Source organism: Anopheles bellator, chromosome X (assembly GCF_943735745.2).
Source record: "Anopheles bellator chromosome X, idAnoBellAS_SP24_06.2, whole genome shotgun sequence".
In the NCBI taxonomy this organism is placed as follows: Eukaryota; Metazoa; Arthropoda; class Insecta; order Diptera; family Culicidae; genus Anopheles; species Anopheles bellator.
Window position 1 is genome coordinate 2,806,389 of NC_071287.1, and position 27,984 is coordinate 2,834,372.

A 27,984-nucleotide genomic window follows, 5' to 3' on the forward strand; every position below is an offset into this window, starting at 1 on the left:
AGTCGCGACAGTGAACCCAAACTTTTATCTCGTCCTTCCAATCATCTGCAACGAGCACGCCGAAAGTCACCACACAATATGACGCGTGTTCACAGAATCATTACCAAGAAGTCCAACTGCATTACCTTTCGGTGCCATCGTAATCCAATGTAGCTGGCATTCGTTTTCAAACCGCCTTGGACAATAGTGTGCATTCGATTTTCTCAACTTTTAAAGGTACGCTGCCACAGGACAAAAATGGTGGTTTTACCTGATTTTTAGTTAAATTTTCACTTTTATTTATTTTTCATCATTTTTATAACTGGATGTTTAATTAGTGGGGTGGGAAAGACTTTGCCTCCCCTGCCGTTAGCTAACGCGCTTTGTCTTCCCTCCACTTGGTTTTAGTTTTTTTTCTTCTCCTTTTTTCCTGGTGCTCCTTGTGTCAGAGATAATAATGCTAAAATCTAACGGTATGTGTGTGCGTATATGTTATGCATGAATGTTACCACAGTTTGATTTAATCGCATTTGCCCACCCAGTCGAATTCCCGTAATTAGTTGTTTTTTTCTTGGTTTGTTGTTTTTTTGCATAGCATTGTCTTGGTGAATCCGATTTCTTTATGTGCTCCAAAAATTCGTACATTTACCGTAGCCTAACACGTAACCTTCTTCATTGCACCGTGCCGCGTGCGCAGTTCCGTTAAGGGAATGTGGGCCCGGGCCGTTTTAATGCTTTTACTCTCTCTCCTTTTGTTTTCGGTAATCATGAATTCCCTGAATGAAAAATTAAATTATCTGTCTCTACAGTTTCGATAAAATCAAATTCAAGTAAATAGTCCCCGGTCTGTCATGATTCTTACTTGTTCGTTTTCATTAGGGTACATACGTAAAACAGCATCGATCATTTGTATCGAGTTTCGGTACATCATTGACAAATTTGATTTGTGTTTTAAGCCCGAAATTACTACGCCGTTTCAGTTACACAAGTGCGTGTCTGCGCTCCGCTAGTGCGTAGCATGAACGCTCACAACTCAGATGCGTTCTGGTGGCTGTGGAACCAGCAATTCAGGTCATCTTCTACTAATACTAACGAATCACCTACTTTCTCGAAACCATGCACACGTTTAATGGATTTGATCCAACCCGACCCTAAAACTTAATGCATTTACCTGCTTGCTTTCTCTATGAATTGTTGCTTCGAGAGTTCGATTTGAAAAAGTATGTGCGTATTCAGAATTTTCGTTATTTTTATATTCCAAAACTCGTTTCCGTAACTCGCTTCCAAAGACACTTTATGATGGGTAGAAGAAAACAATACCAAATGGCCAAACATTTCAGCAAGTGGCTACGCATTGAGAAAGAGACTGCTAAATGAATGTTGCAGAGTAAGCAATTCGCACCTTTTGTCAAGCACTCCAATCGCGCGCCAAAGCACAGTTTGTGTTCCCGAGCGGCGACCTACTAACTAACCGAAAGCTAACCGAAACTATCGGGGACGCAGGACGGATTGATTTACAATCGGTACTACTGGTGGACACGCATCTACCGGACGATCTTCAATATTGTTCACATTGCGGGTGTCTAATATTGATCATTTTTGTTGTGCCAAAGCAGCAGATTTCCTTTGGCGCGTTTGTATCTTTTGCGGATGAAAGTAAAAATGAAATTATCATAATCGTGTGGTGAAAAAGTAGCGAACAGAAAGCAAAACCATAGCATAGTCAACAGTATGAGCAAAATTCGTAATAATTGTAGTGTATAGATATATAGTATACATTAGTTACTTCATCGCAAATAAAATCAACTCTGTTGAAAAAGAGAGAACAAGTGCAAAAAAAATGAAAACATAAGGTACTTTTACCTGTCACACAGTAAAAAAGAAACACGCAGAGCAAAACAGAAAGAAATTCAAGAAAACGAAACTCACTAATAATCTGACTATTTGTTTTTGTTTTAAAACAAACTGAAAACGCTACGTATTGTAGACATAATAATGAGAGACGGACGCCGTAATTCGTAACAGTCCCGATGGGCGCTGTTAAACAGAGAGTTACAAAATATAGAACCCTGGTAATTCGATAGAAACCATGGAGACGCGGTATGTTAGCACAGGCGTTCAGTACGCGTTGAGCGAGTGCTGTTTAGCTCCTCGTTGCGAGCTAGTACATAATAACTTTAAACATTAAATACGTGATCTACATCGAAGCGTCGTTGAATCCTTATGCTTAATCTTTCTTTCTTTCTCTCTCTCTCTCTCTCTCTCCCTGTCTTTCTCTCTCATTTCGTTGAATCTAATTCGTCGTGCGCCACGCGAACTATGAAACAATGAGCACCGAAAAGGGGGAACTAGAAGTCGTTGTGAACGGATGGGTGTGCCTTCATACGCTATCATCTACTATCGCAGTGTGTTTGCCGCCGCCGCACATGCTGAATGGAGGAAGAAGAGGAGCTTGCTGTCTCCACCGTCGGTCATACCAAATTGGGGCTCGGCAAGTCTGTACAATTCCTGTGTGTAGTGCAATAGAGGCATTTGGGGCCGACTCTTTAGATCTAGAAATTGCAAAAAAAACACAGAAAGAGATGTGCACATGATAAGGGTGAAAGAGATGAAAAATGAATTAGTTGGTATCCGGGAGCTAAAAGAAGAGCGCAAAGTTAAAATGTAACATATTGCTACGCTACCCATTAGTATTACAACTTAAATCATAATCGAATGCGCTTTAAATGCTAAGGTAATACGATCGAAGCTGCAGCAGAAGCTCGACGTGATAGTAATGTATTTTTGTTTCCATAATATCTTCGAACAACGTTTTACAGTTTCTATTCCACGGAATTAAACGGTAAGTGGTACAAAGAATGTAGAGTGCGATTTTCGCTGAATCGTTGCACTGGTAGTGGTTTTGTAATTGTAGTCTCACTTACTTAATCCTACCATAGCTACATTTAGACATGGGTCCAAGACCGTGTTGTTCGGATCAGCGCATTGCTGGGTAGGTTGGTCCTAGGCTTTCACGAGCTCACTGATAACACGCGTACAGCCTATTGCTAGTTTTTTTCTTTACCAGCGAAATACATCTACATTTTATCTATGATATGTGTCTATGGCCAGTATTTTCCGTAGAAGTTAAACATCCTCTACAGTGTGTGCGTCATGAGGTCGCCTTAGTCAGCGGTTCGTCGTGATTGTCGTGGTTAAGTGGGCGGTAGATGAGTGCAGTTGCAAGCGCAAGCTGCGCGGGTGCAGTGGCATTAGCATTATAAGGTGTTCTCGTTCACTACGCCTACCTAACTATGTGCATAACTATAGGGAAGGGTTTGGCTGTTGCTACAGGCGTTGCACTAGAATGACTGCTAGTGGGCCGAGCATGGTCCGAGAGTCTATTTACATTTACACCGGCAGGTGCCAGATGGGCTGGACTATAATAAACAAGCAAGCACCCAAACAGCGCAAAATGCTGTAGCTGTAACGGCCACCAGTGCAAACCGACTCCAGATCGGCAGAGGTGCCGAAATGGGGATTGGGTGAGGATGGAAGGTAGAAAACACACATGCAGTGCTTACATCGGTACCGTGCGCCGCGCGGCCAACGGCGGTGGGGCCGGAAACAGCAGCCACCGTTGCGTCGAGCGACGGTCGCAGCGCCTGGCGCTTGGCAACAATCTCGAGCATCTCGTTAAGGATGGCACCCTCGGCCGCCACGTCCGATGAGTTTTTATCCAGCTCTGCGAAAGAAGAACGAAAACGGGGTGATGCATCAACAGACTGCTGTATGTAGCAGGACACCCAGTGCACAGGACTTACTGCCAAACGACAGTCGCATATTCAGTTCCTCCTTCAGCTGCGCGTGCCGATGCTCGAGCTGTAGCTCCTGCTGGCGTATGCTCAGCTCATCGAGACGCACTTTGAGCTCGGTAATGTTGCGCATGATCTCCAGCCACTCCTTCACCAGGTCCTCGTCGTTAGCAACCCCAAGGTTGCCAAAGTTCGGCTTGCCGGCCACTTCACCTTCGCCGCGGAGGTCCTTCTCGATCGCCACACCGTGCGCTTCCAGATCTTCGATCTTCACCTCGATCTCCTCCTGTTCTCGTTGTATCTCTTGAGCAATTCTCAGTCTACGGAAACGGGAAAAAAATGTGTGAGAAAATGTTGCTGAGAAAGTGAAAGTGTCGTAGTCACACCTTTTCAATTCCGCCTGTCGCGACGCTTTGGACATTGCACGTTGCTTCTTGATTTCGTTCCTTGGTTCGTTCGAGACACCTCCTTCGTCTGGAATTCATCAAAAACAAACGGCAAGAGTCAAAGGTCAAAGTCATCAAACAACGTGCTGCTCGCGGCGAACTACAATAACGTACCGTCAGAGCGCTGATAATTTAACGGTGGCGGAGGAATCGGCGGAGGCTCCAGTTCTTCTGCTTCCTTGCGACCGATTGGCGTGAAGCTGTTGTGTGATGTGCCATTCGAAAGGCAGGCTGTTGTCGCCGCTCCGGGTGCGACTGGTACTGGTGTGCTGGTAGTTAAGTTAGCACCGTTAGCGTTCAAGCAGTCCTCGGATGCACTCCGTCCATAGGGGGAAGCTTCCTTCGACTGCAAATCATCGAACATGCGGCGTATCGTACAGTAGAGAGACAGCAGGAGAGACATTTGAACAAATTAGTATAATCTAGTGAGATTGGCAATCACCTAATCCAAAACGAATAATTATAAAAGCAACATTCACGAAAGCACAGCTTTAGAGTACAGGGGAGAGAGTAGGATCATTTGCTAACACTTGCATGCAGAGCTTACTTGATGGTACCGGTTTTCGACGCAGTGTTTCGATACCATTGAAATGTGACGTCAAAGGCTCAGTAACGGTTCAGTATCAGTTGTAACATCAACGTATTAACTACCCGTCGGTAGCTCATACGTAAAAAGCATGACATTTGGCACACAGAGTTTATTTAACGTTTGTATGAATTTATATGAAATCTAATTTATCGTAGAACCACGAAACATCGACGGAAAGATATTTGTCAAATATTTAAATGAAACATTCTGTGTACATTTTGCAGCAAACTTTAGCCACAGTACAAATCATCAGCTCTGGGCAACATTTGAATCACCGTTGAGGCGATGTAACAAGTGCATTGAATTAGGGAGCGTATGCTTTGTATGTTAGACTGTAGCGATATGAAGAAAGTTTGTTTCGAGTGGATTTTATAAATTCAACCTTGGATGTTTCCTGCCACATTGTGCCCTGGGAAATTCGTTGAACGTAGTTTTGTATTAATCACTATAAAAAGGAACAAACATTGGTACAACGAAAAACGGGGGGACATGCGGACTGTTGTGTGGCAATCCTATATACAGTGGCTTGCGGAACAAAGTTTATCATTTCAACATGTTAGCAACGTGTCTGTATTTTCTATTTTAATCGATTTGTATAATGTTGAATGTTAGTTTGTTTGTTAGTTTGAGTGATGTAAATCAATGTTTATTTAAAATTTCCTTTCCTCAATATTTTTATTTTACTTGATATGACACGATATCAACATTCTCTCACGATGGGCCCAGCATATGGTCGAAGTACTAACCAAAAAATACCGAGCAGCCAGCTCTTGCTCTTTCGGTGAATACATCCCTGCTTCTGCCACCGAGCATTGGTGCGACCCGGAGGCTCATGCGGCAGCGAAAAAATAACACATCACCGATCTGATTGTACCCGAGCTCCTAAAGAACGGACCAGCCTGTTTATTAACACAGGGTGGTCAATTATTAATATTAATCAAAAATATTACTTTACACAACTTCATCGATGAGTTTCTCTGTTTTTTTATTTCCTAAAGCGATTTTTTTCATCCTCGTACTGCCCTTCTGTTGAATCAAACTTTGTTTCGCCCCCGCCACTGTAGATGTGGTGCCTGTGTGCTTGTGTGTGTTGGAACAGCAAACAGTGAAAAACTGAGAAGCAGCCAGAAACCCAAGAAACAACAAATGGTGGAGGTGATGATCTGTGCAACATAAATAACAGCATTCCTACAAGCAGCATGGGATGTATAGCAATGGTCTAGAAACACAAACCCTTACACCACAACTAATGCTCCGCACATCAAAGCAAGACTGCGAAAGAAGAGAAATAAACCAGTAAAAGAGAAGAAACGATGTAGCCGAAACCGCAACACACTCATCTCACATCACGCCCAGCGCACCCTGCGCACGCGCCCGCATCGGTTTTGCTTTCGTTTTATTTGTGTGCAACAATGACTAACTGCTAGCGTGTGGGTGGTGGTGTGTTCTCTCCGGCCGGGCAATCCCTTACCTTCGATTTGTCCTTCAGCTTGGGCGATATTTTGAAACGCAAGAATCCGCCGCCGCCAGAGCTAGACGACGGTGCCGCCGCTGCCGTGTCGGCCGTCAGTTCGCGACCCTTCGTAGGGGACGCTTCCTTGCTGGCGGTGGAGTCTTTCTTGCGCGCGTTGAAGAACTCCGACACCTTCTCGATGATGCTCTTGCGCCGCTCGCGATCCTTGCACTTGCTGCGGGTGCGCAACCGGGGCCCGTCGCCGCCGCCGCCGCTCGGGTCGGTGGTCGTCCCACCGCCGCTACGCGCCGCCAGGTTCGGGTCGGAGATGTAGTCGATCAGCTTGCTCGGCTCGGTGGCCCCACCGGCCGCCGTCACCGCCGTCATCGGTACCGGCGGCGAGTACCGCCGCCGCTCAACCGGATCACCGCCTCCATCGCCGCCGCCCGCCAATTGCTTGCAGCTCGATACGTCGTTGAAGCTCTTCGAGTTGGTGAGCTTGGTGCGCAGTAGCTGCTGCTCGTTGCACTTGGCGTCATCGGACTTGTTCCGGGCCGTGTTTCCGGCACCATTTAATTCGTTGTCATCGTCATCGTCATCACTAAGCTCGCGCATGTGGATGCGGTACTTTTTGCGCAGCAGCAGTAACCGATCCTCGGGCGAGAGCCCCAGATCCTGGTTGGACATCTGGCGGGCCTTCGAGCGCGCTTCCTCGCGCAGATGCTCCGTCAGCTGGCCGACGGGCGTTTGGGTCACGGGCTGCAACCGTGGTGGTTGCTGCGCCGGCGTCGGTCGAACGACAGCCGCCGTCCTCGAGGGTGGGGCTGGCGTGCCGTTCACCACGTCCGGGTCCGGGTGGTGCTTGTTGCGTGGTGGTGGTGCTCGAGACGGTGTCGCGCACGGGCCAGCGAGGGCAGCGACGAGTGCGCGTGCCCTCGGTTCTGCGGCCGGTGGCGATACGATCGCTTCGAGGGAACCACCACCGGCACCGCCGTTCGCCGCCACCTGACAGAGGACGTTGGTGCGGTTGCGGCTACGATTGAGCCGCTTCTCCGCGTTCAGCTGCTTCTTCGTCTGCAGTTTATCCATGACTAGATCGTGTATGATGTCCTTCTGCTTCACCCGCTCCTTCGCCAGCTCCTCGATCTTCTTTTCCACACTCTTCGGTGGCTCCGGCGCCGTGACCGGACCCGTGGCGAGTGGGGCCGTTGGTGGCTCCGTCGGCGCTACCGTCCCGTCAATCCCGGGCGATTCGTGGCCCTCCAGCACCCCCAGCTCGCCTTTCGAGGACTTCCGCTTGCTCGACTTTTTCTCCTCGAGCGAGTCGCGCGCGTTGCTGATGAGCTGAATTTTGTGCTGCAACCGCTTCACGTACTCCTCGTAGCCGACGTCTTCGATGCTCTTGAGCGAGTCCTTGCGGGGCTCCTTCCGGAGCTCGGAATCCGCTCGCCTCTTGCCACCGTCCAGCAGCAGGCTGGGTGCCGGTGCTGGTGGTGGCGCTTGACGATCCTTCGCGCTCCGGTTGGCAGCCGCGGCCGAACCGACGGCACGGCCGAGTGACGACGAGCTGAACGACGTCACACTGCTCCGCCCGCTATTGCCCGTCCGCTCGCCCGCTACGCTGTCGGCGGCCACGATCGTCACCGCGTCGCTCTCCTCCGTGGCCGTCGTCGTCGTGCTGGTACCACCGCCGCCGCTGGCAGTTTGCGACGAGGTGATGATCAGCAGGCTGTCCTCCTCCAAATCACCACCACCAGTGCCCGCCGGCCCCACGGTGCGCTCCGGGGGCTCCTCGTTCACCGGCGTTTTGGCGTCGTCGGCCGCCAACAGGTAGGCGCCCTGCTCGATGTACTCCACCACCCGGCACGCGATCTGTTTGTTGATGGCCTCCACCAGCTGGGGTTTGCCGGAGCCAACGCCGGTGGCGCTACCACCGTAGTGGAACGGTGCAACCAACGGTGGCACCGGTTGGCAGCGTTGGTGCGCTCGTCGCGGCTCGACGCTCGCCGGTTCGAGCAGCTCGGCGTACCCGCGGTTCCGCAGCATCGTCCGGTTGGTGGTCGAGTACGCCTCGATGCAGCTCTCCTCCTCCGACCCGGTGTCCATGAACTCGATGTCGTCCAGCGCCAGGTTTCGAATGATGCCATCCTCGGTGGCCGAAAGCAGCGCCGTTTGGTGGTGCTCATTGGGGGCGGCAGGGAGCACCCCCATTCCGGTGCCATCGACCTCTCGCTTCTTGCGTGTGTGTTGCGCCGTGCGTTCGCGGTTCCGCCGGATCGCCGATCGGCCCCTGCCAGCAACGTTCAGCGCAAACTCCACGTCGACAAAGTTCTCCGACACGGCATCGTCCGCCGTCCAGTCGGATAGCTCCGTTTCGGTCAGGGCCTGTGTCGTCACCTCGGTCTCCTCCGAGTCGGAATCGGCACAGCGCGCCCGACCCAACACTGCTACCATCGGTCCACCACCACCATTAACATCCAACCCGAGGGGCTTCGATGGTTCGCTTGCCACCGGCGTCCGCTCGGCATCGATGTCGTCGGACTGCTGCGGTGGCTTCTGATGGACGCACAGGTTCAAGTACTGCGGTTTCTGCACCCCACTAGCACCACTGCCGCCACCACCACCCGGCAGACCTCGGTTACTGGCCACTGCGGCGCCCTCCAGCACGAACGGCATGCTCATCAGAGTGTCGATCTTGTTCTCGTTCTTCGTGTCGAACCGCAGGTGCCGTTTCGTCGGCACGGCTGCGACTTCCGCCCGCGCGGGAGAATTTCGCGTCTCTTCGGCCGTCACCCCGGCACCGTCCTCCCCGCCGTCCGGTGCCGTGGGTGGCGTTTTGTCGCGCTCGTGAACGGCAGACCCTCTGTCCAAACGGGCGGCCCGAGCCGCTGCCGTCCACTCCATCACCGTGCTGATGCTGTCCTGGTTGATTTCCTCTTGCAGCAACTGGGCCGCTATCTGGGTGTCCGGGGGCAATTGTTCCATCAGCTTCAGGTCCTCCGGATCACCGATGTACCGCCCGTCGATGATCATCAGACTGTCGATTTGCATGAGCTCACCGGTCGCGTCGCGCACCTCTAGCCGCGGCACGAACCGCTCCTCGTGCTGCGTTTCTGGGCTGGTGGTTGAGTCAAGAATGAAGTGAGGTATGTCTTCCACGCTCGAGGTACTGTTGCTGCTGCTACTACTGGTGGTGCTGCTGCTACTGGTACTGTTGCTGCTGCTTGCACCAGTCGCTGAGCCGCTGCCCGACAGGCTATCACTTTCATTTGCCACACCCTCTCCGTGCTCCTCCTCCTCTTCTCCTTCCCCGTCACCATGCTCCAGCATCTTCTTCGGCCAATGCATATCCGGCACCTGCAGCGTCGTTTCATGGCAACCGTCTTCACTCTGTTGCTGCTGCTGCTGCGGCGGTGAATCCTGGCTCAAAACGGGCTCATCCTGATTCACTGGTACATCCATCGCAGCACCACCACCACCACCACCAGCAGCGGCAGCGGCAACAGGCACTACAACACCCGGATGCCGTTTGATTTTATTCTCGTTATTATCTATCTGCAGACTGCCGGTGAGCTCCGGTGGCACTGACACCACCTTTCGCTGCTGCTGCTCACTGCCATCGTCCGCGTGGTTCGCGGGAGACATGCTGAAGTCCAGCGTCGTCTCCACTAGCGAGCGGTCGCAGTTCGGCGAATCGGTCGTCAGGTCGATGTACGCGTGCTTCATGCCAGCGATGAACTTGAGCTCACTGCCGACACCGGTACCGGTACCCGTGACGCCACCGCGAACCTTCTCCAGCAGCCGGCCAGCTTCCCGTGTGCCAGCACCGTCAACCTCTACCACCGGCTCCTCCCTTGATTTCAACTCAAGCGTCACCAAATCGAGCGTATCGTCGACCACCACGTTGTTATTGTTATTATTGTTGCTGTTGTCAACGCAGCGATTGTGGTTGTTGTTGATGCGGTTGTTATTGTTGTTGTTGGTAGTGGTGGCGATTGGCGTGGCCGGTGGCTGCACCGTCTCTTTGGCAGCGCGCGGCTGTTGTACCCCACCGTTCGGCTGCTGCTTCACCAGCATCACCGGTAACGCTTCGTTTGACTTCAGTTCGTTCAGCTTGTTCTCGACCAGCGTCGCGTTGATTGTCTCCACCAGCGAGGCCCGTTTGCTCGCGGCCACTGCTCCCCCACCGGCCACTGCAACGTTGGCGCTCGTTTTGCCCGCGTAAACGTTCTCCTTTTCGTGCAGGTGCTGCTGCTTAAAGTCGGCCACCGACGAAGGAGGCTGGTACCCTTGCGCGACGGTGGTAGTGGTGGTGGCAACCGTAGCCGCACTCTTCAGCACGGTCTGCGGGCTCGTCTCGGCGGACGTCGGTGCATTCAGCAACTTCTGACACTCGGTGATGTTCGAGTGGAAAGACTTGAACTTGGAGTCGAGCGCCGAGGCCGAGCCGGACTTGAGGATCCCCAAACCGGGCGCGCCCTCACCGAGCAGATACTTCTTCTTCAGCTCGAGGCTCTTCTTCGAAGCAATGCCCTCCGTGCTGGCCGTCTTGCTGAGCCCGTAGTCGCCGGGCCGTGGCACCGCGAGCGGTGCGGTTCGCGACTGGGCCAGCTTGATCGTCGGGTCCACCTCCACCAGCGGCTTGAACTCCAGCTTCACATCGTGATGATGGTGATGATGATGGTGGTAGTGGTGGTAGTGGTACTGGTCTGGTAGTTCGCTGCCGGTTCGCTGCTGATCAACTCGGCTTTGCACCGCCGGCAGATGGCGCCGGTAGCGTGCGCCGGTATCGTCGATAACGGTTTGCTTCACCTAAAAAAAAGGAAGAAGTGGCATGAGTTCGAGATCCAGTCAACTGTGAGCATCCCCATGTGTACCAGTACCTGTACTTTGGCTGGCTTGCGGGAGTACGTATCGTCGATGAAAATACGGGGCGGCACCCGGTGGTTGGGCTCGTGGTCGAACTCCGAGTCGGTCGATATCTCCGTCGCCGAGTTTACCTCCTCCGATGAAGACTTCGAGGAATCGGAGGCTCCCTGCAAGCATCGAATCAGCATTAGAAACATAAATACACCCACACACACGTTAAACACACAAGGTAGATTATGGTTCAGTAAAGAGTACACAGATACAGCACAAAGCTTCCGCGCGTATTTCAGGTGGCAGCAGCATAGAAATGCAACACGAAACACACAGCGTGCGCGCGCGAGACAAGGATCGACGGCAAAGAGGGCCGCGCGCCGTCACAAGATCGCCTCCCGCCCTCTCTACCCCACCCAGCAGCGGGACGGATTAGAAGGAAGTACAGTGAGCACACACCGCGCATGCTCTGGGGGGGGGGGAGTGTTAGCGGCAAGCAAAGCGCAGCGCGCGCACTGGTCCACACACGGTTTCGGTATGATTTATTCCAGAGCAAATGGTCGGTGGACCGGGGCCTGTTCGGGACCTTGGCAACATAGGGCGGCGAGAGCCCGGTCGGAAATTTGTGGAAAGGATGTGACAACGTCGGAACGGTGGGGTCGGTTCCCTTCACTTTCCCCACACGCGCTGGCAGAGAGAGCATGGCATTGATTGAGAGCATGTACGTGACTTCGAGGTAGAACAAAAAAAACCAGTAGAGTTAATGGCGAGCATACACGTAACGAAAACGAAAGTCAAACCAAATCGAACAAAAACAACGAGAAATCAGAATCAAAATTATGAAACAGTGAACCACAACAGGGAAATTCGAAAAACCGAAAAGAATGCTGCAAAACAAAAATCAAAAAAACAGAGTTCACTAAAGTAATGCGCAAATCATAAACGGGCAAACGTATAGCGGGATGAAACGATTCGATGGAAAATTATTTAAAGGGTGACCTATAAACAGAATCATTGAAAACCCTTCCTCTGTCGGTTCGTCGAAACGATCGGAGCCACTTAATGATCAAATACTGATAGTAACGAACAGTGTCACGCGAATACCACGGAGAAAATGTTAAACAATAGGAAAACTGTCACGAGAACGACATAAAATCACGGCAAAAAAGTCCCTACAGATCACAGCTTCTGTGTGATGTTCTAGTCTGAATTAAGCGCGTCTTGACAGGCACTGTTCAAGAGGGCTCATGGAAGGAATAAAACGCAATAGTCGTAAGTTTTGATGCTAGTGGTTTGAGCCCGTTACCATTGCCGGATGTGAATATGGTTCCGGCTTATTACATTATAGAAAACTAAACGTCTTTATTTATGGTTATAAATGCAGTTCATGCTCCTCAAGTGATCCTCAAGTGCTGCCCAGATGCTACTATCTAACTATGGCGTTTTTTTCCAATTCAGCCATCGTTTTCTCCAATTTTGCTGTAAAGCCTTCTTCCGATAGATCCTTCAATGTCTGCTTCGTTCCTGCTTCTATCTCTTCTCCACACGGTGTCCACGGAGCGATTGCTTGAGCCAGAAGTCACATGCTGCTAAGTCAGGTGAATACGGTGGTTGCGAACGATGCGAATCTGAATGCTTGTTTCGAAGAAAAGACCGGACCCTGGACAAGATCCATTTACACGGAGCTTTTGGTCCCAAACACACAAACTGCAGGAAATCAGTTGAATCAGGGCTCACCGTATTCACCCCACCAACCATGGTCTCCCTGAGACTCTCTCTCTCTCTCTATATTTATTAACTGCTGTCAGGGACAAATCTCTGCGGTTTCTTTCGCTCGATGACGCGTTGATGTCCGATCACTGGGCAATATATTGTCATTTTGTCAAGAAGCTGATGTGTGATTACTCCCCACCAAAAGACTTTAGCAGGAACAAAACTGGACATATCTAGATGCTTAAAAAAGGTATTCTTTACACTTTACGTAATGCGTATACTGCGTTAGATGCGTAATGACAGTAGCTGTCGAACACATTTCTAAATGAAACAAAATTTGTGACATGTAATGCCATGTACTGTAAAATTGCATGAATTAATTCAAAGCCCTACTACTAGTATATGAAAACTAATCCTAGATTATGGCAAAAGTGACGGGATCGGCTAAAATTAACCGTATTTTTTTCCTAACCATAGATGGACGGGCTGGGCCGTACTGTTAATTAGAATGTTAATCCGACCTGAATTAGCACACAGAGAGCTAACCATTCGATGAACTAATGTTGAATAATGCTTGCAGCTGGTTAAAAAATCAATTAAATCAATGATTCGCTTTCGGGTCACAAGGTCTATCATCTCTGCTATGGGAAGCAACTTTCGGCTCGCAACAATCGAAACAACAACAAAACAAGGGGGTTGAGAGCGAAGAAACGGAACAACAGCAACCACAGCAAAAAGGAATCACACCCAATCGAGCGCACACACGCACACCACAGGCAGGCAGAAAAAGGCGCTCTCTCGCTCTCTCTCTCTCTCTCTTTTTTTACCTCGACGGCAGGCAGGTGATGGTGAAAGACGGGGACGGACGGACGGACGGATTAACGGACGGACTCGGAAGTCTCTCCAACAGGCACCGGCACCCCGGCGGAACTCTATCCCCGTACCCCGCCGCGTGGCGGATGTGGCGGCTCAGCGGCAGATGAAGGTGATCGGGGGGGGAGGTGGTGGACGGGAATGGTGGGGGCGTGACGAGTGTGACGATGGCTAGTTGGAGTGATCGGCAGTGATTGATTGGTGGGTGGTTTTGGGGGGTGCTGTGTCGCCTGCTGACAGCGCGCGCGTGTGTGGTAGTGAAGAGTTGACGTGACATACGCACACATACGAACACACATACGAACACACACACGGACACAGGGCTATGTGTGACGGGGTGTACAACGACGACGTCATTCGGGGCACATGGCAATGATGATTGCGCGGGGGGTGGGTGTTTTGAGGGGTGTGGGGTGGTCTCCTGGTTCTAATCGATAGATGCTCTATAAGGTGTACTCTCTCTCTCTCTCTCTCTCTCTCTCTGCCTCTGCCTCTGCCTCTCTCTCTCTCTCTCCGCTCTCCCCTCGCTCGCTCGATCGTGTGTCTAGGAGATTTGACAGTTGTCGCGGGTGCGCGACGAATCAGCGCCGGCGTTGTCGCCGGGGCCACGTTGACGGTGGTGGTGGTGATCGTAGGCTGACACGGGGGCGACGGCCCGGGAGCCGGAGCCGTAGTGCATCATGCGCGACGGCTGCTGGATCGCTTTGGTCTGGATGCGACCCGCCGATCCCGTGCCGTACGCCGTGGAACCACCACCACCGAACGACGAACTGGGAGTGGAGCTTGCAGCTCCGACACCGCCGCCACCGCCGGTGGTTGAACGGTACGGCTGATATGATGTGGCCGCCCTACCGACCGGATGGTGATAGAGCGTCGCCACCGGCCGATCCTCATCGTCGGACTCATTGGCCAGCAGCTCACGGATGTAAGGGTTCGGATCGTTGCGTGTCACCTGCGACCGGATGTAACGGTTCGTGCGCTCGTGCAGCCGATGGCTCCGGTCAACGATGTGCCGATCCTCGGCATCGTACCGCCGGGCGTACTGCGACCGGGCAATGTCCCGGGCAGCCCCACTACTCGATGACGTCACAACCGGCACGTGAACCGTCGGCTTCGAGCGCACCGTTGGCACCGGATACGGTAGTTCCTCCAGCGGTGGCGGTGGGCCCGCCTTCAAGTACTTGGCCGGGGCACGCCGTATCGGCACCGGGATCTCAGCCACGGGCGGCTCCCGCCGATTGGCCCGCGGGATATACTCATCCGGATCGTACGAGCGCGGTAACGGCTGGACGCTGGCAAATGACGCGGCGCCAGCCCGGGTCGGCCGTGGTACATACTCATCAGGATCGTAGTCCCGTGGGAGGGTCGGATCCAGCAACGCGTCGTCGTCGCCGACGCCCGCAGGCCGTCGGTTAATCCGCGGTACGTACTCGTCCGGATCGTACCCCTTCGGGATGGTCTTACGGCGGGCGGGGCGTGCCCGGCGCACCTCCAGATCGTCGATGCGCCGCTCCAGGGCCTTCACATCCGGCCGGGCCTTATGCCCGACGCCCTCGTAGTACGTGACGCCCCGGTCCAGGATCGCTTCCCACTTGGAGAAGTCGGTCGTGCGCGGCCGCGGCGACTCGCGGTCAATGTCGGCGCGCGGGGGCCGCGGCTCATCCGCCTTCTTCCGCACGTCCGACATGGACTTGTTCTTACGCCCGCGCCAGCGTGCCGATTCCGTGCCGGAGCCCGCCGCTACCCGGAGACTCGCCAGCTCCTCTTCGTCGTCCTCATCGTCCGAGACGACGAGATGGCGCAACCGTGGGTCTACCAGCCGTTGCAGGGCAGAGGAGCGTCCCGCTCCACCGGTGGCGGGTTCCACGGCGTAGTCAAACTCACGAGGCGGCCCCTGCCAGCGCTGACCCGGCACCGTCAGCCGGTCGTACGATTTGGAGCGCCGCACGACGCCTCCGGACGGGCGGGGCCGCTGCTCCCGCTGCGACTCCGGCACCACGAAGAACGTGTCCACGACGGCGTCCTGCTGCTTCACGAACACCTGCTCGATCGCGATGTTCTCGATGCTGGCCGATTTCCGGGCCCGCCACGGATCGATGCAGATCGAGTTGTCGAACGCCGGCTTCGGTCCCGACCGGCTCTCACCACCGGATCCCCGTCCCCCTTCGAGCTTCTTCGGGCGTCTTAGCGGCCGCTCGGGCGGCGCTTGCTGCTGCTGCTGCTCCGCCTGCTGCTGCTGCTGCTGCTCCTGCAGCAGCCGCTGCTTGTAGACCTGAAAGTCGGACGAGCGTTCGGTGTTCACGGGCGGATCATCGTACGTAACCGGAGCGGAAAAATCGGCCCCCACCAACCCGGACGTGATATCGCGCAGGATGTGCGCGTAGCTCCCGGACACACCCTGCGTCGAGGGCTGCGGTTCCGGTGCGGCCTGACCGCCCGGCTCCGTGTGCAGCGTGTACACCTGGATCTGTTGCGGCACCACCAGCGGTACCTTATCCTGCGCTGGTACCAACGGGGTAGTGGTCGCCCCGGTCGTCGCCACCATACTGACAACGTCCGGCATCAGCATCGGGCCCGACAGCTTCCGGGCGCTATTCACCAGATCCGAACTGTCACGCTTCGGTTCCGAGCTCTCCACGGGCTTACACAGCAGCTCCTCGAGCGGGTTCAGTTTCGTCACCTTCGGCTTCTCCGTGAGCGCGGCCATCGTCTTCGTCAGCTCGGTACGTGAAATCGGTCCGGGATGCTCCGTCACCGGACGCATGGCTTGCGGCGAACTTAGCTTGGCCGGCTTCGGTAGCTCCGGTGCCTTCCTCTCGGGATCCTCCTTGGAGGCCAGCACGAAGCACTTCTCGAACTCGTCCTCCTGGGACTGGCTCGTGCCCTGCGGCTCGCAAAGTAGCTCCTCAAAATCGAGCACTTCCGATCCGGCCGGCTTCGGTTCCGGTTTCGGGCGGCTAGCACGATCCTTGCCATCCTTCGGGACCGTGCGCACCACCGGCGGAGGAACCTGCTGCTTCGCGTACTGCTCCTTGATCTGTGCCGAGCGCTCGAGCCGTAACTGCATCTTCTCTTCGCTTCCGAGCCGCGGCACCGGTACCGTCTCCTTTTTGGTGGTGGGGGTCACCACTGTTTCCACCGCCGCAGCTGTGAGTGACTGTGCCCGACGCAACTTGTTCATCTCACGCTGGAACGAGGTGCGCTGTCGCTGGCGCGGGATCGGTACATCGTCCAGCAGGAGATCCACCACCGGCGCAGGACCGTCTCCTTGTGGGATCGCCACCGTCGGTTGCTTCGCTGGTTGCTCTTCCGACCGGTTGTTGGCGAGCAACGAGCTGCGCACCTCGGCAAGCGTCCTCGGCACCCCGACGGCCCCGTTGCCCTCCGCCGGTGTGGGCTGTTGGGCGGCCGCAGCCGCGAATATCGCTTCGTGCTTTCGGCGCAGCTGCTCGAAACACTGCTCGTCCGACGTCAGTGTCGTACTCGGAGCACGGGGTGGTGTGGCTGTGGGGATAGGTTTAGTGGCCGGGCACACGGGTTTCTCCTTCGGCACCGTTACCGGCTCACTGTGGGCAGGCACGGCAAGCGCAGGGGTAGAGTTGATTGAATCGCTACGAGCGCTCTCCTTCGGCTTCGGAACGGATCCTTCTGATGGTGGTGCTGCTACTGCCACCGCCGGTTGCTTCTTGCGTGTGGGCGCCGGTGAGGCCACCGGCCTCCGCTTCGTAACCGCTTCCGGTGCGCGGTGCAACTCGAGCATCGAAATGGACTTTTGCGCCAACGGATCCGTTCCGACGACGACGGCAAAGGCCGACTTCACGGGAGGCACGGCAGCCGCCGCGGTACCTGCTGACTGAGGGGGTTGTTGTTGTTGTTGTTGCTTGGTGTTGTTGTTGCTGCTGAAAGTGCTACTCGGTGGACTGGACTGGAGCGAGATCTGCACACTAGAGATAGCTTTCCGGACCGGAGCCGCGGCGGTACCAGCCGGCAGCGGTGCCGCCGCCGTTATCCCACCCTTCCGCTGACCCGGTGCCATCACCGTCGGTGCGTCGGTCGTCTGCTTCTGCTGCTTCGGCTGGTGCCCATTCACCATCGTCATCGAGCTCGCCGTCGACACTTTCATCGGCGATTTCTTCGACGCCGGCGCTGCTTTCGTCGCCGGCGGCACTGCTTTCGCTGACACACTCGCCGCTGCCGCTGCCGCCACCGTCGCCGTTGGCGGCGTTTCCTGAAAGAGCTGTAAGTTAGATTCACACTTCGTCCGGTCGCCGTCCTGGACACCACCGCGAAAGGAGTTCGCCCCACGCTTCGGGGGCGAACTCGACTTCCGAAGGGGGGCGACTTCTGCCGGAAGCCGTACTGTACCTGGCGGCACGGCGGCACCACCATCGCCGCGTACCACCACCACCTCCGAAGCACCACTTCCGGCCGCGCTGGCACCGGAGGACTCAGGCTCCTCCTCCACCGAAGCGTCGGTGAAGCTAATCAGCGTCGACGGGCGCGTGTCCAGCTTCGACAGGCTCGACAGATAGATCTCCTCGAGCGTTTCCTGCATCCGGACCGGCATCGTGATCCGGAACGGTGGCCGCTTGGTGGTCATCCTCGGCGGCAACGCCCTGACCGGCGCCGCTTTGGGCGGCGGCACCGCCTTAGGCGGCGACTTCTTGGACGACGAACCACCGCCCACCGGCTTTCTTGCCGCCGGTGGGCTCAGCTTTGCGTCACCCAAAATTTCATCGTACTTATCGAGCAGCGACACGTGGTCCACATCCTGCAGCAGATCCTCGAACAGCTGCTCGTCCGCATCGCGCATGGACGGCTCCACTGCTTTCGGTGGCTTCGGTGGCACCAGAGGCTTCCGAGTCGCTGGCGCCGCTGCCGGTAGCTGAGCCGTCGGCTGGAACGCGAGGACGTTCCGCCTGGTGGTGGTGGCGGTGCCAGCGACCTGCGTAGCCGGGACCGCCACCTCGGTCTTCGATTTTTTGATCGACTGCAGCGCGAGAATGTTCTTCTTCGGTAATGCTGCCGACGCCGCCGCCGGCGTCACCCCTACCGGCGGTGAGCTTCGGCACGAACCGGCCGGCGAATCGCGCACCGACGGCGGCGGTGTCGACGGCGGAACGGAGCTTCGGGACGCGCTCGGTCCGAAATACTTAAGCAGGTCGACATCGGTGCAGCTGTTGCTGGCGGTGAGCCGCTTCCTGGCGGCCGCCGGTGAGCTTTCACCGCTCGACACCGACGACGGCGTCGTCGCACCGCCGCTACCACCCGCCGTCTTCGGGAAGTACTTCGCCGCCAGGCCGCTGGCCGACGACTGCAGGGCAGCCACATCCTTGTTCGGTAGCTGCTTCGGCTGTGGTTTCGCCGAGGGCGCAACGAAAAACCGGGCCGCATCCTGGGTGCTCCGGATCACGCCGCCACCCTTCGACGGCCCTTCGACGGCCGACCGGATCGACTGCATGTTGGTGTGGAACTTTTTCGCCTCCTGCTTCTTGCTGCGCCGTTCCGCCTCGGCCTGCTCCGCTTTGAGGCGGCGCAGGAACTCGTCCGCGTCCTCACCGGCGTCCTTGGGGGCCGTCGAACTGGCCCCATGCCGACGACGGCCGGACAGCCGCGGGGTGCCCGGTGCCGAACCGGACCCCGTCGAGCCAGCCTCCGAACCTCCGGTGACCGGTGTCTCCGATGGCGATGCTTTTGCGGAGTGTCGGCTGTGGCTACGACTACTCTTCTTGGACGACGGTGTCGGCGAAGAGCCCGAGCGGGCACTGCGCATGGACGGCACCGGTGAAGGGGGCACCGACCCAACGGTCACCGGTTGCTGGTGGAGCGAGGATCTCATTGCCGACGGCAACGCATCGATGATTGTATATGACGATGAGGTTGATGATGATAGTAGTGATGGTGGTGGTGTTGATGGTAGTGGTGGTGGTACGAGCTCCGGCAATGACGTCGTCGGTGGTTGTGGTGGTGGTAGTAGTGGTGGGGGTGGTGGTGATGAAGTGGTGTGTGCTTTCGGTTTGATCAGTGTGCTGAGACTGTTCATGAGCCCGCCGAAGAAGGTGTTGGATTTCGGTTTGAACAGCAGCTCACTACTGTCCGCTGTGGCCACTGTCGCCGCCGCCTCCGCCGCCGCCTCCATCCGGTAAACGACGGTTTCCGGTGTTTCGCTGGGCTCGGGCAGCGGGGACAGCTGCGCGTGCAGCCACTGTTCGCGCACGCTCAGCTTCTTCAGCATCCGCTCCCGGAGCGCACGGTCCTCGGCACTCTCCTGCACGCCGGGAGCCGGGTTCCGAGGTCCCGAGCAACTACTGCTGGTGACCAGCTGCTCCTCCTGCTTCTGGGCACCGAAGTTCATGCTACTGCTACTCACTCCGGCAACCTGCTTTGTGGGCGGTGAGAATCGATTTGCGATTTGCGTAATGGCGGAGGAGCCAAAGGGAGACACAAAACACACACAGTTTTGGGGCCAGGCGGTAAGGGGGGCAGGTTGGATGGGATGTGTGTGTGTGTGTTTGTGGAGGACACGGTAATAGAGAACAAAAGTGATTCATCAAGAAGAAAACAGAAGCAGCAGCATCCGCGAGGCCAACCCACGCGGCACGCGTTTACCTACGGACCCACACAAATCCCTTCGACACCGGGGCGCAACCCCCCCGGACCGAGGTTCGGCTGCTAAGCTCTTCGGCGGTACCTCCTCCTCCGGCTCGCCGGTGCCGTACTTACCTCGGTTTCGGTGTCCGTCGGTAGCGTCAACGGTGGCATCAGCTTGACCTCCTGCATGCGCATCTCGCGGGCCCGGGCCAGCTCCTCGCCTTCCGTCTGCGAGTCGGCCTCATCATCTACAAGAACAGAGGCGTGAGAAGGTAACCCGATCGATCAGTACTCCCGCGCGCGCCCTTTACCTTCACTGGAGTAACCGTAGAAGTCGTCGTCGCTGTCGACCATATTCGAGAACCGCTTGTCGCTGATCCACTCCGAGGCGAGCTGCAGCGTCTGGGCGCCGAGCGGTGACCCGGCCGCCTCCTCGTAGTCCGAGTCGCTGCCAGTGTCCGAGTCGTCCGTGCTCGACAGATCCTCGTCCTCCTCGGACTCCTCGTCGGACTCGGTGCCGAAGTTGCGATCGGTCCACTCGTTCTCGTCGATCACCAGGTGAGCGTCGGCGTCAGACAGCCCGTTGTCGTGGTCGGCGTTCGCAAACTCGATCCGCTCCGGCGTGTCGACACGCACCAGATAATCGACCATCGATGCACCACCGTCCGGTGTCGACGGCGTGGCGGCAGCAGCGGCGGCAGTGGTGACCACCATATCCCGCCGGCCACCCGGCATCGAGTCCCGCGGGCGGCCGGCCCTCGAGGGCGACTCCCGGGTGGAAGCTTTGGCTTCCCGCTTCGAGGGCAGCTTGAAGTGGTGCGTACAGTAGAACCGACCCTCCGGGTCGTCGCGATCGAACGCGTACGCACCGAGGCGCAGGTTCGTGTGGCAGTGGTGACACTTCAGGCACGACCGGTGCAGCGTCAGCCCCTCGGTCGTCACCTTGCCCATCAGGTAGACGCGCTGCTTACAGAAGTGACACTTCTCCGCGATACCGCTCGCCGTCAGGACGAGCGCGGCGGCCTAAAAAAGAAAGAAAGAGAAAGAGTTAGCATCAAAAGCAACAAGCAACAATAGCTCGTCTAAGTAACGTACCGTTTTTTGGGCCTGGTTCGACTGCTGCTGCTGTTGCTGCTGCTGCTGCTGCTGCTGCTGTTGTTGCTGCTTCTGCTGCTGCTTCGTGCTCTGCAGCGCACCGGCAATGGACGCGACCTTGTTCTTGCCACGCTCACCCAGATCGAGGTTGTGGCCCTCCTTCAGCTGCTTTGCGATCGCCTTCAACGAGCTATCGATCTCGCGGTACTTCTCGTCGTCCTTCGGCTGCGTGAGCCGATTCTGGCGCGCCAAAAACTGCTCCCGGTTCCAGTTCGGTACCCGCTCGCGGCTCTTGCCGATGTCGGTCGTCTTCTTCGACTGCTCGATCTTGCGCTCGATCTCCTTCACGTTCCAGTCGTTGCAGTCAATCTTGCCGATCGCCCGCAGCAGGTCCTTCGGCTTCTTGTCCGCCACGAGCCCACCCGCTTTGCCGCCGATCCGTTGCTCCATGGACCGGACGCGATCACTGAACTGGTCACCGTCGTTGATGCCGCCACGTGCGTACGGTGCCGCGAGACATCGCTCTCGATCCTACCAGGTGCACAGGAGCAAGCAAAGAAAAGGTTAGAACGTGGAGGAATCGATCCGTCTAATCGTTATGGTCCGGTTGGCTGTGTCTGGAGTACCGCATCATCATCTGTCGAGTATTTCCTGTATATTCTTTTCTGTTGCTTTTCCGTCTTTTTGTTCGTTCTGTGACTGTGGGGGTGTGGGGTGGATCAATTTGTGTGTGCGTTTATACAAACTACTTACACGAAAAATGTAAAAACAACCAAAAAAGGAAAATATTAACTTCGATTAGATATACAAACAATAGACGGTGTTACTGCTACGGCATAGGAAGGTAGGAAGCCTCGGACGTCCACTGTGTGTCCAGTAGAGCAATGCGCGAGCGGGCAGGGCGGGCGTGGCGAATGATTAGGACATGCATGCGGTGGTTATGGTGGCGGTGGTGATGGTTCAGTGGTAGTGGTAGCTTACAGGAGAAAGGACGGACTCGTTCACAGCGCGATACCGAACATTTGTTTAACGAATCAACACCGAAAACCAAGAGAGCTGGAATGACGTTACGGGGGTTAGATCAGTGACAGTAGTTGCAGCAAAGGTCGTGGAGAAGTATATAGTACACAGACGAAGTTGCGTTCGATAGGAGACGAAGCCCCTTTTTTCCGTTGAGCGCTTGACGCCACAGTTTCTTCAAATATCACCGTTGGTTAGAGTAAGGCGGCCACCGACTGGGCAAGCTCACAGCAGCGCACACGGGTCAGACACACACGCAAAGTGGAAGGATCAAACGAAACGTCCACAAAGATCAGGGGAATCGGGGATCATGCATATCAGGGGAATCGAGGGTTACAGCAACGAGTGGTAGAAGCGCAGTTATTGGCTGGCGTTACTGGCTGGTGGCGGCACGCTGCAGATGCTGGCCGGCGGATGCTGACAAACAAACAGGACACACAGGGGGGTGGGCGGGAACACACACGAACAGAACCGCTTACGGGGTAGCGCAGCTTGAGCTCGAGCTCGCGGACACGATCGTTAAACTCGGGCGCCGACTGGCGGTATAGGAACAGGGAGTAGTCCTCGAACGCGCCCGAATTGTCGCCGCTCTCGCGCAGCAGCGTGTTCGCCTGCAGCATGTGGATGCTCTTGTAGAAGTTTTGCGTCTGCTGGGCGCGCTGCATGCGCCGCTTCGTCTGCCGATCGACACGGTTCGACTCGATCTCCTGCAACCGGCGCGTCCGCTCCTCCTACAATGGCAAAAATTGAGATACGTACAGACACAGAGGCAGGCAGATCGAACGGGGTAGGGGATGTCGCAGATCCAACACAGGAACACGGACACCTGGCTCTCGGCTGGGTGTGCTGCTGCTGGCCCATTTACCGATACACACAGCCGCGGAACCTTTGCTTCTCCACAGCAGCAGCAGCAGCAGCATTGACAGTTCAGATGACACCGAGTCTAACTGACCACGGCAGAAGGTGGAGAAGCTGAAGTGATGTGTTGGGGGGGTTCCGGGGTAACCCCCGGTAGATTAGGAGATGGTGCGGAGGGAACGTGTGTGAAACGAGTGGTTAGGAACTTGTTGCAGTGAGAAAGTGTGTGAGCGGTTTTGTGAGTGATGAAAAGAACGTATGGGAGTGGGATTGTGAGTTGGCTATACTAGATGGCTTTCTTATCTACTTTTTTTCTACTGAGCATCACGATTGGGTGAGGTTGAAGCTCGTGGTCTGCAATTTCGATTTGTTTTTCATTTTTTGCCTTACGCAAAGAAATCACCAAATTGATTCCTACTAGTACTACTATTACTGTTACTACCACTGCTACTACTACACTGTTGCCAAACACGGAATCGCAACCACGAACTTCGCCCGCAGTCCAATCGTATCGGCACTACAACAGCGTCTACTAGGCGCGCTGCGAATGAAGTGAATAAAAAATAATAAAATTAAAGTTGGTTTTCAAAACACGAGAAAATTTATTTGGATTACACTTACAGTAATAGCGATAAAGAGCTTTACGTATGCCGTGGGTGATAAATGTTTGATGTTCGCTTGGTAACAAACACAAATGGAGCCAGCAAATGAGAGTACGTAATGAAATAATGAATGAAACAACTGAAACTACAACGCCAAACTACTATGATACAACAACGTGACCTACAGGCTCGTTAACGTGGATGGGATATGCTCCTTAATCTACAGTATTGATACAGCGGAACCCACAACGGAATGATATACACACTGTACACAGGGTGGTGCGGCTTGCTAGCAGCAGCCCAACCTTGACTCTCACAAGACTCAGCGCGGCCGGTTGGTGGTGTCGGGGATGCAAAACGCAAACGTGTAGTGTATATACAGAACTGAAACTGAACGGTCGCTTCCTGGGCAAGGAAAACGCCGATCGAACCGACCGAGGTTCGTGAGACTCCGATATCAAAGACCTCACACTTCGCTCTCACCACGCCCAATGGAAAATGTGTTTGATCAAAATATTCACAACCGCGGATACGTTTTTTAACACGATCCAACAATCACAATACAGAGTGATACGACAGCACTAATCGCCATCGCCAATCGCCGAATTACGTCACAAATCGGAGGGCGTGATGAAATTGGCGCCACGATATATATTTTCACTCGGCCCAAAAGCTGCAGACGCACGTGTTGAAGTGTTGAATGTGCGCGAATTCCAATTTTCTGACTTGACATCGGCCAAAGAATTCGGCAATCGAATCAGATGGGCACCCACCCCGTTACGGTACACGCTTCTTCGCTCGTCTCCAAAATTCGAGACGAATTGGTGGTGTGGTATGTTGTGGTCAACGCAACGATCGATTTGGGGGTTATAAAATGCGCCACGCATGACATGTGCTGCGAAACCATCCTGACCTCGCAGCAGTAGGCTGAAACCGAACGCACGCACTGGACTGGTCGAAAAACTAGACGCGCGATATTACTACAAGGTGACAAGGAGAAAGGCATCCCACAAAATTAGAGATTAAGCAACTACAACTACCGATCAAGGTTAAGATGTTAATGTTTACCCCGCTCGAGACGATCGATTAAAAGTTAACGGTCAGTAGGTAAAAATTAATTCCAAAGACTTCCCTTACTTTGTTCACAAAATTGAAAGCTTAAAATTACGCACACAGAAGGTATAGAGGTTCCTGCAAACTACGGGAGCAGCTCTTGGCCATTCGTTGGTTGGCAGAAAAAATATTGAGATTTCGGGACCAGTTCATCATGTGGCCACTGAGCAAAACCGGCAAGTGCCAAGCATTTTGACGGACCCCGGCTACTGATAGCGAAAAACGAAGGGAATTCAAAAATCATCTTGCGAGTATCTTCGGGGGTATCCAGGGATGAGCAGCGAGAGTTCTCTCGTCCGCTCGCTTACTCTCGGCGACCCGTTCAGCCCGTTTTCTGTCTCTCGAGACGCTGGAAACACTGGCCCGGCCCGAGCCTGGCCCGAATCCTGGCCCGAATCCTGGCTACAGTTCGCGCCGCAACAACCGACCGTAGCCGATCATGCGCGCGAACGAGGGCGTCAGCGCCAGGTAGCTCAGACAGAGGGAGACCAGAAAGATGCGCACGCTCTCGATACTTACGATATTGATGCCACCGCCGCCACCGGACTTCTCGTGGCTGCGCCGCTTCTTCGCCCGCTTGATCGTGTCGGTTTGCGGCGAAGCGACGGCCGCACGGCCCCGCTTGAAGCGCTCCTCCTCCGCGGTCGGATGATAGTAGTTCGGCTTGCGCGACGAGGCCGCTGCCACCGCGGCCGTGCCGGACGGGGCCGCCAGGGCCGCGACGGCCCCACCTCCGGTAGGGATGCCCGTGGGGGCACCGCGCACGGTGGCGAAGCGCGCCATCCGCTGCCAGGCGAGCGTGTCCGTCGGGAGCTTCTGCCGGAACTCGGCCAGGTCCAGCTTCGGGTGCTTGACGTGCGGTATCTCGCCCCGGAACACCTCGCAGATCTGCTCCAGGTAGTTCAGCCACACCTTCGGGTCGACGCCAGCCAGCGACACCGACTCCTGCCCCGACATTACGCGCGGAATCCCTGGAAAAAAGGCGAAACAAAACACAGCGGGGTAAGCTACCAGAGCGAACCGAGGAACACGACGAAGGGGATGGCGCGGCCTCTTACCGAGTTGATTTTCGAAGATCATGAACGCGTGCTCGTTGCAAACGTCGGCCCCGAAATCGGCCAGCTCCTCCAGGTTGACCAGATCCGGCCGGTAGCGGTAGATGAGGGTGCAGAGCACCTTCCCGTTGGTGAAGCACTCGGCCGGCTCGGTCAGCTCGTGCGCGAACCCACTGTCCTTGAGCTGCGCCTTCAGCCAGCGCAACAGCACCGTCCCGAGCGGCACGGTATCGACCGTGCGCCGCTTCCGCTTTGGCTGCAGCTCAACGTTGGTGGTGCTAGCGGCAACGGCCGCGGCGAACACGTTCGTATCGAGGAACGTCTGCTCGAGCAGCGCCGGATCGTCCGTGTCCAGCAGGTGCTTGATCTGCGCGATCCCGACGGCTGACTTGTTCAACTCACGGTAGCGCGTCGACGGATCGAGCGTGTAGGCGCTCATGTTCCGCAGCAGGTTCTCCGGTGTCGTCTGCGCCAGCAACCGGTACACCGACTCCCGCTGCGCGATCGTCCCGAGCAGGCTGTTCTTCGCGTTCGCAAACATCTTCACCGCGAACGCCGCGTCCATGCTCGAGAGGAAGCCCCGGGCACAGCCGGACCCGGTCGGCCAGAACGGCTCGAGCAGACTGTCACCGACCAGGCACGACAGCAGCCGGTAGTTCTTGCGCACCGTCACCTTGCACGAGTTGTCCGCCGCGAACATGGACGTAAAGTCGAACATCGCCACGTCCGGGTTGCCGTAGTGGTTGACGGCGAACTCCAGGTTCGGCATCCGGTACTTGGTCGAGAAGTTGGCCGCATCCCGTGCGTACTCGAACAGCTTCGCCTTGTCGACGTTGACGGGCGCGAGCAGATCGGCCGGATCGCCGTAATCCTGCAGGATCACGCCCTTCCGCAGCAGGCTGTGCTTCATCGCCGTCATCACGAAGTAGTGCGTCTCGTCCTTGTAGTACACGATGTTCTCCAGGTCGATGCCCGTCTTCTCGCTCAGCTCCTTGAAGAACGACTGATTGAAGATGAACGCAACCCCGCTGATCTCCTCCACCATCGCCTCCGCTTCCGTTTTCTTGTTGATGAAGTTCGCCGTGATCGCGATCGCCAGCTTCCCACGGAACTCCTTGCGCCGGAAGCCCTCGAGCGTGTTGCGTTTACCGTCCGCACCGACCAGCACGTCGAACTCGTAGTGCGACACCGCGTGGTCCTCGGGCGAAACGGCCGCCCGCCACCCGTACCCGTCGCTCGGTTCGATCTCGCGCACGAACGAAACGCCCTCGTGGACCTCGACCCCGAGCAGCAGGGCCACCTTCAGCAGGATGCACTGCAGCTGGCGGATCGAGATGTGGTCGATCGACCCGGCACAGAACTTGCCGTAGAACTTCTTCGCGCCGAGCGCCTTGAGATCGGTGATCAGAAATGGCCACAGGTGCAGTACGTTATTCCTACTAATTCTATCACGTTTTTCTACAATCACCTACGAGAGAGAAGGAGAGAGAGAGAGCGGGAGTGAGTGTTCACTGTTCACGGGGAGCACACACAGACAGCAGGAGCTGCGCACACACTCTACTTACCACTTTGGCACCGAGAAGCTGGGCTTCAATTGCAGTGCGCAGACCGCACGGGCCGGCGCCGACAATCAGGACACGCGTCCCGGCGGCCGCCGTCCCCTTGCTGTACACCTTGTGGGCGGCCCGCGCGTCGAACTTCTTCCAGAGCGCCTGCGCCTTCCAGCTGCGGACGATCGCCCGCAGCTTCGGGTAGAACTCGTTCAGCGGCCCCGGCCGGATCGCGAGCGTGTCGCACATGTTCCGGTAGACGCCCAGTATCTGGCGCATCGTCGTCGCCGCACAGAAATGGTTGAACATCTCCGTGGCCAGCGCGGCCTTCTCGTGCTCGCTCATGGCGGCCGCCGCTGCCGCTGCTGCTGCTGCTGCTCCGTTCATGCTGCT

At 55.7% G+C, this 27,984-nt stretch overlaps 1 protein-coding gene across 1 annotated transcript; it reads right to left on the minus strand.

Moving 5' to 3' along the window:
- Window positions 1–272: 272 nt before the first annotated feature.
- LOC131213274 (F-actin-monooxygenase Mical) lies at window positions 273–27,978 on the minus strand. Its single transcript, XM_058207285.1, has 15 exons — window positions 27,607–27,978; window positions 26,045–27,509; window positions 25,506–25,957; window positions 22,893–23,144; window positions 21,394–21,924; window positions 20,610–21,321; window positions 20,431–20,546; window positions 11,145–11,297; window positions 6,280–11,073; window positions 6,048–6,080; window positions 4,334–4,565; window positions 4,160–4,247; window positions 3,783–4,093; window positions 3,543–3,703; window positions 273–2,487 (listed from the first exon to the last, which is right to left on the minus strand). Exons 1-15 carry the CDS (start codon window positions 27,976–27,978, stop codon window positions 2,377–2,379), a joined length of 9,783 nt encoding a protein of 3,260 aa, XP_058063268.1. The 3' UTR covers window positions 273–2,376.
- Window positions 27,979–27,984: the final 6 nt, after the last annotated feature.